Raw genomic sequence first — 13,826 nt, forward strand, 5'->3', positions numbered from 1 at the left:
AAAAGCTGCATGCCTCCAGATGAGCCAAAATATTTCAAGAAAATAAAACTTGAGAAAAATGTATTGAGGTTTTATGAAAAGGAAAAAGACTTAAGATAAAAGTAATAATTTTATATGTTATTTGCGATTGATGGCCAATTTTTCAGTAATTTTCACCATATTTCTTCTACGTTACTAACGCACTAAGGGTTAATTTTGCATATTTTGACCTCTTTTTTGTAATTTACATTGGTTGTAAGTGCCGTTTGAAATGTGCATATTATTTTCTCTGTCAGCGTAATAATATTTTACTTTTGAATACATTTTCAAAATTTTCATGAGCATTAGCAGGAATCTGGAGGCGTGCTGCTTAAAGGCCACAGTTACTGTTTAATATTATAGATCATGAAACGATGTACACTTTGAAAAAAAATTCTGCCTTATCCTCCATCATGTTATAGAAAAGGGGGGAAATGTAATTTTTTTCTTTTTTTAATAATTTTTTTTTTCTTTTTAAAGGGGGGTGAAAACCCTTTAGGGGGTTTTTTCCCGGGCCCATTTTATCATATATATGGCGCAGAAATGTTTGGACTTATCGAAGGTAATCAATCACAAATATCATCGTCGTCATCAGCGCTATCATCGTCATCATCATCACTTTATATCGCCATTATGTATTCTTTATTTTTCTTGACCGATTTATCTATATATTGTCAGCTGTATTTATTATTCCATCTTAAACAACTCATATAGTGCCAGCTGTATTTATTATCCCATCTTGAGCAACTTATATAGTGTCAGCTGTATTTATTATTCCATCTTGAGCAACTCATATAGTGCTAGCTGTATTTATTATCCCATCTTGAGCAACTTATATAGTGCCAGCTGTATTTATTATTCCATCTTGAGCAACTTATATAGTGTCAGCTGTATTTATTATCCAATCTTGACCAACTTATATAGTGTCAGCTGTATTTATTATTCCATCTTGAGCAACTTATATAGTGTCAGCTGTATTTATTATCCCATCTTGAGCAACTTATATAGTGTCAGCTGTATTTATTATTCCATCTTGAGCAACTCATATAGTGTCAGCTGTATTTATTTTTCCATCTTGAGCAACTTAAATGGTGTCAGCTGTATTTATTATTCCATTCTTGAGCAACTCATATAGTGTCAGCTGTATTTATTATTCCATCTTGAGCAACTTATATAGTGTCAGCTGTATTTATTATTCCATCTTGAGCAACTCATATAGTGCCAGCTGTATTTATTATTCCATCTTGAGCAACGTATATAGTGCCAGCTGTATTTATTATTCCATCTTGAGCAACTTATATAGTGTCAGCTGTATTAATTATCCAATCTTGACCAACTTATATAGTGCCAGCTGTATTATTATTCCATCTTGAGCAACTTATATAGTGTCAGCTGTATTTATTATTCCATCTTGAGCAACTTATATAGTGTCAGCTGTATTTATTATTCCATCTTGAGTAACTTATATAGTGTCAGCTGTATTTATTATTCCATCTTGAGCAACTTATATAGTGCCAGCTGTATTTATTATCCCATCTTGAGCAACTTATATAGTGTCAGCTTATTTATTATTCCATCTTGAGCAACTTATATAGTGTCAGCTGTATTTATTATTCCATCTTGACCAACTTATATAGTGCCAGCTGTATTTATTATTCCATCTTTAGCAACTTATATAGTGTCAGCTGTATTTATTATTCCATCTTGACCAACTTATATAGTGCCAGCTGTATTTATTATTCCATCCTGAGCAACTTATATAGTGCCAGCTGTATTTATTATTCGATCTTGAGCAACTTATATCGTGTCAGCTGTATTTATTATTCCATCTTGAGCAACTTATAAAGTGCCAGCTGTATTTATTATCCCATCTTAATCAACTTATATAGTGTCAGCTTATTTATTATTCTATCTTGAGCAACTTATATAGTGTCAGCTGTATTTATTATTCCATCTTGACCAACTTATATAGTGCCAGCTGTATTTATTATTCCATCTTGAGCAACTTATAAAGTGCCAGCTGTATTTATTATCCCATCTTGAGCAACTTATATAGTGTCAGCTTATTTATTATTCCATCTTGAGCAACTTATATAGTGTCAGCTGTATTTATTATTCCATCTTGACCAACTTATATATTGCCAGCTGTATTTATTATTCCATCTTGAGCAACTTATAAAGTGCCAGCTGTATTTATTATCCCATATTGAGCAACTTATATAGTGTCAGCTTATTTATTATTCCATCTTGAGTAACTTATATAGTGTCAGCTCTATTTATTATTCCATCTTGACCAACTTATATAGTGCCAGCTGTATTTATTATTCCATCTTGAGCAACTCATATAGTGTCAGCTGTATTTATTATTCCATCTTGACCAACTTATATAGTGTCAGCTGTATTTATTATTCCATCTTGACCAACTTATATAGTGCCAGCTGTATTTATTATTCCATCTTGAGCAACTCATAAAGTGTCAGCTGTATTTATTATTCCATCTTGACCAACTTATATAGTGTCAGCTGTATTTATTATTCCATCTTGACCAACTTATATAGTGCCAGCTGTATTTATTATTCCATCTTGAGCAACTCATATAGTGTCAGCTGTATTTATTATATTATTATTCCATCTTGACCAACTTATATATTGTCAGCTGTATTATTATTCCATCTTGACCAACTTATATAGTGCAGCTGTATTTATTATTCCATCTTGAGCAACTCATAAAGTGTCAGCTGTATTTATTATTCCATCTTGAGCAACTCATATAGTGTCAGCTGTATTTATTATTCCATCTTGACCAACTTATATAGTGTCAGCTGTATTTATTATCCCATCTTGAGCAACTTATATAGTGTCAGCTGTATTTATTATTCCACCTTGAGCAACTTATATAGTGTCAGCTGTATTTATTATTCCACCTTGAGCAACTCATAAAGTGTCAGCTGTATTTATTATTCCATCTTGAGCAACTCATATAGTGTCAGCTGTATTTATTATTCCATCTTGACCAACTTATATAGTGTCAGCTGTATTTATTATCCCATCTTGACCAACTTATATAGTGCCAGCTGTATTTATTATCCCATCTTGACCAACTTATATAGTGCCAGCTGTATTTATTATCCCATCTTAAGCAACTTATATAGTGTCAGCTGTATTTATTATTCCATCTTGAGCATCTCATATAGTGCCAGCTGTATTTATTATCCAATCTTGAACAACTCATATAGTTCCAGCTGTATTTATTATCCAATCTTGAGCAACTCATATAGTGCCAGCTGTATTTATTATTCCATCTTGACCAACTCATATAGTGCCAGCGGTATTTATTATCCCATTTTGAGCAACTTATATAGTGTCAGCATATTTATTATTCCATCTTGAGCAACTTATATAGTGCCAGCTGTATTTATTATCCCATCCCATCCCAATAATTGTATATATTTATTATTTTATCTTGATTGATTTATAATTAGTCCGATGTATTAAGTATCTCATCTCGTTCGATTTGTATTTTGCCAGATGTATTTATAACTTCGACTTGTATATTACCAAATGTTTTTATTATTTCATCTTGGTCGATTTATATATTGCCCGATGTATTTAATATTTCATCTTGATCGATTTATTTATGTCTATTCAATTCATCATTTCATTCTGATTCATTTGTATATGGCAATGTGAATTAATTTGTTTAAATTGATTGAGTATTTGTTTTTCCTTATCATTCTCATCTTAATAACGATTTATTTTGGGTTATAAATATAAATATATAGACCAATTCATTATGATGTTTTTAATTAATTTTATTTAACCATTGTTGTCTTTATAGCAATATTTTTTGTCTTTTACATATTCATATATATATAAAGCCGACAGTAATCGGAGAATATAACAACATAATTTTCGTTTATCCATTTGTCATCTTGAATTAGCTTTGTTTCGTTTAACTTTTAGGCTATAGTTGTAACAGGGATTGTGGTGACCATGGAAAGTGTTATAACTATTTTGGTGAACATTGTAGATGTAACGGCGGATATACTGGTGACAGATGTCAATATGGTACATTATTACCCCTCACTTTTTTGTATTGTTAATTTCCCATAGGCTTCTCTGAGTAATTCTTACTTTTAATGCAAGTGTACCGCGTGACTAGGAAATCTGTACTGTTACATAGGTAACAGTACTTTTTATCAGTATAAAATATGGTCACGTGGTCTATTTTCTAAATAAAATGAAATAAAATGGCCACCATTGAATTTCTTCCATAACAATTTAAATATTTCAATATTCCTATGGGGTAAAGTGTATACTGATCCAAGTGAGTGACCCATATATATGATATTTAGGGAAGAAATCAGTATTTAAACGGAACGTGAAACCACGTGTTTGAACAATCAAACATGTGGTTTAGTTGTTCAAACACGTGCTAAATACGGATGATTTGATGAACCAGCTATTCAAACGTTTTCACTTCACGAAAGAAGAAATATTTATTGTTCTTTTTTTTTTTGAAATATTGCTCACTACATGTTAAGAGTGTAAATCCAATACTACGTTAATTGAACGAGCACAAGAGAAAAAATCAAGCATATGTTGTTGCACATCTGAGCTCGACATTAAAACTGAGATAAAAGCAGAATGTCAAGCGGAATGTTTTGCTCAATGTCGAGCCAGCTTGCAATCATAGCTCGACATTAAAACAGAGATAAAAACAGAATGTCAAGCGGAATGTTTTGCTCAATGTCGAGCCAGCTTGCAATCATAGCTCGACATTAAAACAGAGATAAAAACAGAATGTCAAGCGGAATGTTTTGCTCAATGTCGAGCCAGCTTGCAATCCTAGCTCGACATTTAAACAGAGATAATCATAATGTCAAGCGGAATGTTTTGCTTAATGTCGAGCCAGCTTGCAATCCTAGCTCGACACAAAAACAGGAATTAAACATAATGTCAAGTGATTTGTTTTGCTCAATGAGCCAGCTGACAAACCCAGCTCGACATTCAAACAGAGATAAAAACGGAATGTCAATCTGAATGATTTGCTCATTGTCGAGCCAGCTTCTCATAAAGGCTAGACATTCAAAATGAGACAAAATCTAATGTCGAGCTTAATGTTGAGCTAAATGTCGAGCCAGCGTCACATTCAAGATAAACGATATTTTAAAGGACACTTTATATTATATAACATATAAAATATTTGAAAGGGCATAAAGATAAAATAAGAAAGTTATTTCATAAAGAATATATGATTGAATGAGTGATTGATTTTCTTTCGACCGGGCGGTCAAGGATAACCTACGAAAGTGCAAGTACTTATCTTCAGTAGACTTACCTCAGTAGACTTCTGTGATAGGCATGAGATACAAGGGAATCCGGGAACTAGCTCTTTAAGAATTGACCCTTTTCTTTCACTTCACATGCCCAGTGTATAGCGCTGATACATGCTAGGATTACCTGGGTTTCTTACCAGTATACCTCTAGAAATGTGGGAAATACTGGACGTGTTTTTAAAAATCCCAAGGGTTCTACCAAAGGATCGAACCTGGAATTTCGGGAGTGACAGTCAGTGGTCTAACCAACTGTACCATCGCGCCACCTATATGGACCATGAATTATACATGTATTTTTAACAGCATATATAGATTAATAACGGTATTTTTTCAGTTGACCACTGCTACAACAAATGTCAACACCGTGGACGATGTCAGCGTACAGACACGAGCCCTTATTTCAAATGCACGTGCAACTATGGATATCTCGGCGAACGTTGTGAACGTATGCAACATTTTAACTACTTTCATTTCTTTGCTAATTTAATATTTCTAAAACTTATTCAACTCTGAATATATTAGCCTTACCAGATTAAATGTCAATCTCATTAAAATCAGATCATCGTTTTCGCTCCGTTCCTTAGCGAGGAACGAGTTAGGATATGATTTTATTATTAAATATATAAAATTATTAAATACATAACTATTGTTTTAGCAGCGGATAATTACCAAATTAGCACTATGGCGTTGGTTGTCCTTTTCTAGAAAAGCATTATAATATCCAACCGCGTAATCTTCAATCTTGTCTTCTTGCAAGAAGTTGTTTTATTGAGCAAGAAACTTCAGATCCATTGCACTGCACTGCTTGCTTTGGGTAGCGGATCTGAGTATGTATTTATAAGTTTGCTACATAATCAAGTTAAGGTAGTCTTACTATAATGCATTTCCGCCAAAAACAATTCATCATCAGCCAATATCATAATAAATCGGTCATTTCCATGACGTTATTCTTTCACCATAATTGTTTACCGTTTATAAACGGAATTAAGTACATGTACATAGCAATAACGGATGAGTGATTGTAAATAATTTAATGCCCGATATTTCGAAAAGAATTACGTTCCGGAAATAACCGATTTGCTACGATATTGGCCGATATTTTTTTTGGCGTGAAACTACGCAGTAAGACTACCTTAAAATAAATTCTGTATAAATGTTTTGGTTCTACAAATATAAGAATATGTCTCTTTTCTATTCGATAATCATGAGTATTTGGTGATATTTTTCCAGAGGATCATTGTGTGTCATCACCGTGTAAAAATGGCGGAACATGTCACCGCGACTATAAAGGCATTTTCTACAGATGCTCTTGTTTAAACGGATATATTGGAGTAAATTGTGATGGTAATTGTTAGTCCAGCGTCTTTGTTTTAGTTAAGTAATGATTAAATAAATGAAATTATACTAAATAGTAAATAATATGCCCACAAAGAAAAAAATGTCGACATAGCTTCACCCACACTATATGAAGTCTTGCCAATCTTCATTCCTTATTGTTTCATGTTATGGCTTTCCTCCTACATTAAAATGACCAAGTTTGAAGCCAGCTTGGATCTATATAGCGCTATGTGAGGAGTAATTACGCCTCAGTCACAAATGACAAACGGCCGCCGGGCGGCGTCTATTTTTCAAAAAATTCGTAATATCGGCCGATGTCTGTCCGGCCACCGCGACAATCGGACGGCAGCAGCTGAACAGTTTGCCCATCGGGCGGGCGCCGACGAGTTTTATGTACTACTTTAAAGCTAACGGCGTCCGGACGATTATTTCTGGGGTCCGTAAGTGGAAAAACAAACATCTGGCGGGGATAGCCCGGCCGCACGGCGGCGCCCGGGGAATGTTTTTTTTGATCGGACGATTGTTTTTGCGATCTTAGTGGCACCTGGACAGACATCGCCCGGGACACGCCCGGCGCCCGAATAGACGCCAATAGGCGAAAGAGTATCGCCCGGTACCCGGACTAATCATGCACAAGCTAGGGACGGTCATCGTTTTGTTGTAATTGCAGCTTAAGTTTTTTTGTAGTTGCCGTGAATTCCTTTGGTTGTAACATGAACTTTATGGTCGCGTAAGAATGTCTACGCTGATTATTATTATTAAGGAGAAAGCAAATTACAATTGTTGTATTAAATGCTTGCCATTCATCTTGTTTCATCAACTGCCTTCTTTACTGGCATATTGACCACAGACTGATTTTTAAAAGAATATGATAACATGCAAACTTAAGCCTTTACCGCCCGGCGCCCACGCGGCGACCGTGCGATCCATATATATATATACAGACACCGTCCGGACATGGGGCGGCGATCGCCCGGTCTTTGAATGCTTTCTGTAACATCAATCCTGCAAAAAAACACTTAAGCACCACGAAAGTTTCATTAACGAATTTATACAGTTTCAACAGTGTATACATATGTTTTAAAAGTATCGTATGACGAAATGTTTTCTAACTGTAAATCAACTGAACATATAAAGAAATGGTATTCGTCTCTACATGAATTTATTCACATACTAAACACAAATGTTTTACAAATCAGATTTATAAGACACTAAGACCAGAGTCAAGACTATCATGCATTGATTATCAACAATATAAAAATGTTTCTTTTGTTTTTGTTTTTTGTTTTTGGCTCAAAAATGATGAATCCACTTATTTTCAGTTTCAGCTTGTACTTCGACACCGTGTCAAAATGGCGGTAAATGTTCAGTGAGTTATAATTCCCCATACTACCAATGCTCCTGCTCAAATGGATTCACAGGGAATCAGTGTGAAAGTAAGCCTTAAGTTTTTTGTCATTTGTTCTCATTCAAGAAAACAGGCATGATATCAATTTGCATGCATTGTTGTAGAATTATGCACGGTCGAGTTTAGACACTCAGTAATAAAATATCAAAGGTCGATTAGTCAGAGTAATTTATAACAAAGCATTTGTAAGATAAAACAAATAATGCAAGGGAAATTACGTTTCAGGGAAGTGGGGATAGATGTAGGGCAGGGATAATATAAGCTGCGTCACGACAAACCCAACATAGTGGGTTTGAGACCAGCATGGATCCAGACCATGGTGCGCATCCGCGCAGTCTGATCAGGATCCATGCTGTTCGCTTACAAACCTTATAACAAGTAGAGAAACTGATAGCGAACAGCATGGATCCAGATCAGACTGCGCTGATTCGCAGGCTGGTCTAATTCCATGCTGATCGCAAACCAAATATGTTGGTTTTGTCGTGAAGCGGCTCATATATTGTTTTCTTTTATGCTTAGCGCCCGAATGTTTAATGTACTTTATCATATAAGTACAATATATGTCATTAGTTTTCATATTATAGATAACCCACCTACCACAGCACTTCCGGTGACGTCCGTGTCCGTTACTATGGACGTAAAGACAACTCAGACAACCACCCAAACTACATCTTCTACAGAACTTCTTACAACATCACCAAATAGTAAGTTTTAAAAAAAGAATGGAAGAAGTCGGATGTAGAACCGCATCCGTTTATCTATATGCGAATTTAACTCCCATAGTGTGCAGTATTAAGACGGTAATATACGGAAGCATGTATTATCTCTGAGTTCTGGTGCCCCATACAGGCCTCCGTAGTAATGGCGCATTACGTTTGATATGTAAATTTTTTAATTCTGAGCAGTCTGTTCTATAGGTAGACTGAACTGTTACTTATTCTTTGAATATTTTGTCTGGTTTCAAGTCAGGCCGAGACTCAATGTAATATCGTGACATAACAGCGTTATTTAAGCACGAGCGGCGGGTTCGAACATTCAACGTTGAGGAGCATGTGGTTCGAAGTCAATGACCATAACCACTCGGTCAGAGACGCCTATTTTACAGATTTCTTTCTGTGTATTGATTAGATATAGCCGAAAATATATCTCGAAAGGCAAAACTATCGTAGTTGACCATAACACTGCGTAATAGCCTTTCCTTTGGAGCATAATAAGAGACAATTTACACAGTATTATAAGCTGATATTTTAAAAGTAGGGGAGACTCAAAATTTTTTTAGCCGATGAAAAGTACCTATCATTCGGAAGCAGTCAAATGTTCCAAACAAGTTAAAGCCAACACACTGCAATTTAGATGAATATTCAGTCATAACTTGCCAAAAAAATTCCGTTTGCATTGGATTGGAAGTGCGGTGACAGACGGACATTGGGCCGGGACTATAATTGAACCTTGCAGGAGAAGTATAAATCAAAGTTCCTGAAAAGTCAATCAAACTGCATTTGTTTATCTTTCAGTCACGCTATCGTGTTCAAAATTTTCGTCTGTGTTTGATCTGGCGGAGAAAGCCATGGAGACAAATGTATTAGCCGTGGCATGTCCTTCCGGTAACCATACCTCGCCTGAAGCCTATGTTCTCAATAATTGTGGCGTCCAGTATTCGACATACGCATGGAAACAGGGCTACAATGTAAGTTTTATTGATCCTAAAAAATAGTGTATGTGTCTGTTTTTGATGCATACGGAATTTAACGTTGTAGTAGCTTTCTGCTGCAAACTGATATATCGTGGGACCAAATATAGGGCAGTATGTTGCAAGTAGCTAAATACGTGGCCTCGGAAAGTTTCTGTAACATAATAATCCTTTATTTTATATATTATTCACGTTTCAAGGCAAAAATGATCCAATTTAATTACACCCAAAACTGTTATACAAATTCACGTATATAGAGATGCTTTCCGAATAACAATTTTTACCGCCCTGGTTTCCCCTTTTAAAGGGTCATTCCAAATACTCATTGTTTTAAAAATAAAAAAAAATCTTTTCTACCATCTTTAAGAATGAAAAAACCTTTAAATATTTGCTTTTAAAATTTTAAGGATTTTTAAATTTCATCTAAATAAAAATTTAAAATTTGAATTTTTTTTTTATTTTTTAATTAAAACAGTCGACTTCGTTTTCTCGAAGTCAAATTGGGGCCCTCCAAAAAAAATCGAAGAAAAAGAAATGTGAGAAAACTTTAAAAGTTTAGAACAAGGCAAATATTTTTTCAAAAAACAGTCATACCTTATGTCAAAAAAATATAATATCCCCCTGTTTTTTTTTATGGGCCAGTCATATTTAACAAAAAAACATAAACATGTTTTCCGTGGAAATACGGGTGTCTTTTGGGTAAAAAAAACATAGTAGGGTTTTTTTCGTAATACACCAATATAGTGAATCGGATATCGGATATGGTTGATCCGGATATCCTCCCGGGTTATTTATCGGGTCTTTCTCGAGATTGATCCACCGCTGATTGATTTGGTGGGTGATGTGAAACAATATTGCAACGATAGCGTTTCTATACTTTCACTTTTTCATTTACATTTAAAGTCATAATGAATTGATACAGTGTTCGAATATTTAAAAAGAATGTAAAATTTACTCATTGTGGACATTATAAAGTCAATCAACACGCTAAATAGATTAACTTTTATAAAAACAGCTAAACTTGTTACAAACATAATCGTCATTATGACACACGCTATTAATTGAGCAATTATCGTCTAGATTGTGTTTTTCACACGTCTGAAGGGAACAGACGAAGTCGAGATAAACAAAGGATAATAGTGTGAAAATAAACTGTTGGGGCTGAAATTTTACATCGAGATACTGAAAATATCGAAATAGAAATATCGAGATAAACAAATATTTTCCCAAAAAATAAAAAGGAGAAAAACGGGACTTTCAAAATTTCATCGAGATAACGAAATATCGAGAAAAGCGATGTCGAGATAACGATAGTTGACTGTATATAAAATATTAGCCCTCAAAATGGCTGCCACTTTGAGCAAGGGATGTTAAGACTATAATAATCAAAACATTCACGATCACGTGATTAAAGAATAGGTTTTCACGGTTGTTTTAGGCATAATTCTCTTATTTCAGTTGTAATGGTTATTAACATACATATAGTGTCACAATCAAATTTCTTAAAGGCCCATAATGCTTATTCTTATTATTCTCAAGCGTTTCTTATTCTTGTTGTCCCACAGTTATAAAGATTAGGTATATTGCACGGAAGTCAAAATACTTCTTTTTTACATTTTGCTTCTTTTAATGACAAAGAATTTCATATCACGCGCTACCATTGTCATGTGATATGCTCTGAAACCTTTGTATGAACGTTAGTCTTTTCTTAAATAATTTTTCGTTTCATAATGCCCCTTTAAATGATACCAGTACTAATTTATTCCATGAATAAGAGAATGGATGGTTCTAAAAGTCAACAAATCTTCGGTACAATCCATCGTAGGCAGATTTCTTTTGGGAACCAAACAATTTAAGACAAAGCACTGGAATCTTTAGCGATAATGTAGAAAAAAAACTTGAAAGCCTGTTATTTTGGCACACTTTGAACAGTTTCAAATTAAGAAGAATTTTTATTTCTAGGTGAGAACATTGTGTAAGCAGATCCCGCCTTACACCCCAGTAGCCACATTTGAACAAGGCGCCTACGTGCCCTCATCCAGCACTTCCGGTATATTTATCGGATGTTTGGTCGGATCTACTGGTTTTACGGTATGGTATAGTATATTTGTGAATTTATTTTCTTTATCAAGTTTTACAGTTTATAACAGTCATATACATGATGTATAGAGCTAAATGTACCGACAAAATAATTTGTTCCAGATGACGGTCACATACGATGGACCATCTACAATTAAACACCTCCGTGAATTTGACCAATTAAGTATTAAAGTAGCTCCGACAAAAGTCAAACTGGTCAACAACTATAATTATTAGATACATATTTTCATTTTTTTTTCGTATTTGTTAAAAAAACACCTATATAATGAACATAAATCATCTGTTAAATTATGGTCTTTGGTAAGGTGAGGTAAATTCTTGAAAATCATGTTAATGTAAGAACTACTTTTTTGGTGATTTTAGATTGCTATACAGAGATGTGATCAGGTCCCACAGATCGACCATATTGATTTTATCAACGGAACTACAGCAGGACAACATGGCGACTTCTACACAATCGAACTCTGATATTTATTTATATACTAATATATCAATGTATTATGCTGTAAATTAATATATGTTATTTATTATTTTTTATGTTACCGTTATAAGGTTCACTAAAATATCCGTCAGTTAAAAAGACATGTTAATTTCCGTTAAAACATATTGAGAGTTTATTCCACCGTAAAGTCAGTTTGTGAGTTTTTCAATTTTTGGAGTACATTTCTAGAGCCATGTACCAAATACGCTTATCTTCTGTTATACAAAAGACAAGGTATATACAAAAGTATCCAATTTCTAGCTAACAATTGAAAATATCTTATACATCTGTAATATTTGTAAATAAACAATTTTTTATGTATGTTTTGTGTCATATTTTGTCTGACCTGTTCGATTTTCCCTCAAATCTTAAAGTACTTATCTACCGTGTGGCTATCTATGCATAAATTCTCTGTGCAGAAACAGAATCTCTAAAGTATTAACTTTAAAGGGACTCCACTGAGCACCGAGCCTCTTTGACATGGCAAGACTGGAAATAATTTTTCGAGATAAATATCATATTTGACGTAAGTTTTGACCATTAAAATGTGTGCAAACTTTCAGATCATCCGCTCACTACATTTTCCAGGATTGTTCTTAGGTGAAAAATGAACAAACATTGAAAAGCGTTGCAACGCTTTTCACTTAATCAAGGAAATATACTACACAAAAAAAATCAATTTTCAATTTTTAGATATAATTTGAAATAAAAATTTTGAATGTATTTTAATAATCTTGCATAATTGTCTGTTTTAAGTGCCCCAGCAGATTTATGTTATAAATTCAAATTTTAGTTTTTAGTCATTTGGACCTCGGTGGAGTTCCTTTAAAACCGCGAATATCAATGTGTATCTATTATTGTGACACAAGCTCCTTTAACTTCCGGTCCCTGTATTGTATCATGTATTGCATGCTGAAACAATGGCATTGGTATCATTTTGCGAGCACGGGAAATATATTTGTTTCTACTCAGTGAAGTTTCTAAAAATATCAAAGATGCATTAAATAGATGACTGTATGACTATAGTTAATTCATTTTTAAATAATTAATATATATTAAAGCGACAAAGAACTTGTCATCTATAAGTTGAGTATTAAACCATGCTTAAAAGTACATTAAGTATAAAACGGTCTTGTTATTTTAATCTTACAAGAAGAAAAAATATACATATATCTCGATTTTAGGGTTGTAACATAATCACAAATTGAAAAAAAAATTCCCATGATCGCTTATGTTAAGAACTTAACCGATTACTTCATGAGCATTTGGTGAAAAATGGCTGTTTTCATTGAAAAGTCTTTCTTTACAAGTTAAAATTGCTATAAAGCTATACAAACTGCTTCAATACTAATCAAACTTGGCACAAATGTTGACTGTACAATGACCTTTGTAACAACATGCCCGGGCTTAAATTTCCTGTTACCATGGCAACGAGGGGACATCTCAAAATTA

The 13,826-nt window shown here is 34.0% G+C and overlaps 1 protein-coding gene across 3 annotated transcripts; it reads left to right on the forward strand.

Moving 5' to 3' along the window:
• The first annotated feature begins 559 nt into the window (after positions 1-559).
• On the forward strand, positions 560-12,579 carry LOC132746610 (sushi, nidogen and EGF-like domain-containing protein 1). 3 transcript variants are annotated; one of them, XM_060735816.1, is made up of 9 exons: positions 560-580; positions 3,982-4,086; positions 5,692-5,802; positions 6,588-6,701; positions 8,018-8,131; positions 8,688-8,807; positions 9,618-9,790; positions 11,756-11,884; positions 12,257-12,567. In XM_060735816.1, the coding sequence occupies exons 1-9, from the start codon at positions 562-564 to the stop codon at positions 12,359-12,361; spliced, it is 990 nt and encodes a 329-aa protein (XP_060591799.1). In that variant the 5' UTR covers positions 560-561; the 3' UTR covers positions 12,362-12,567. The 3 variants fall into 3 exon arrangements, with proteins under 3 accessions (XP_060591799.1, XP_060591801.1, XP_060591800.1); XM_060735818.1 differs by lacking the exon at positions 8,018-8,131 and having other exon boundaries at positions 12,257-12,579; XM_060735817.1 differs by lacking the exon at positions 6,588-6,701 and having other exon boundaries at positions 12,257-12,579.
• The last annotated feature ends 1,247 nt before the right edge of the window (positions 12,580-13,826 follow it).

The sequence above is a fragment of the Ruditapes philippinarum genome, unplaced genomic scaffold (genome assembly GCF_026571515.1).
Source record: "Ruditapes philippinarum isolate M1 unplaced genomic scaffold, ASM2657151v2 ctg1759_1_1_1_1, whole genome shotgun sequence".
Taxonomy (NCBI): Eukaryota; Metazoa; Mollusca; class Bivalvia; order Venerida; family Veneridae; genus Ruditapes; species Ruditapes philippinarum.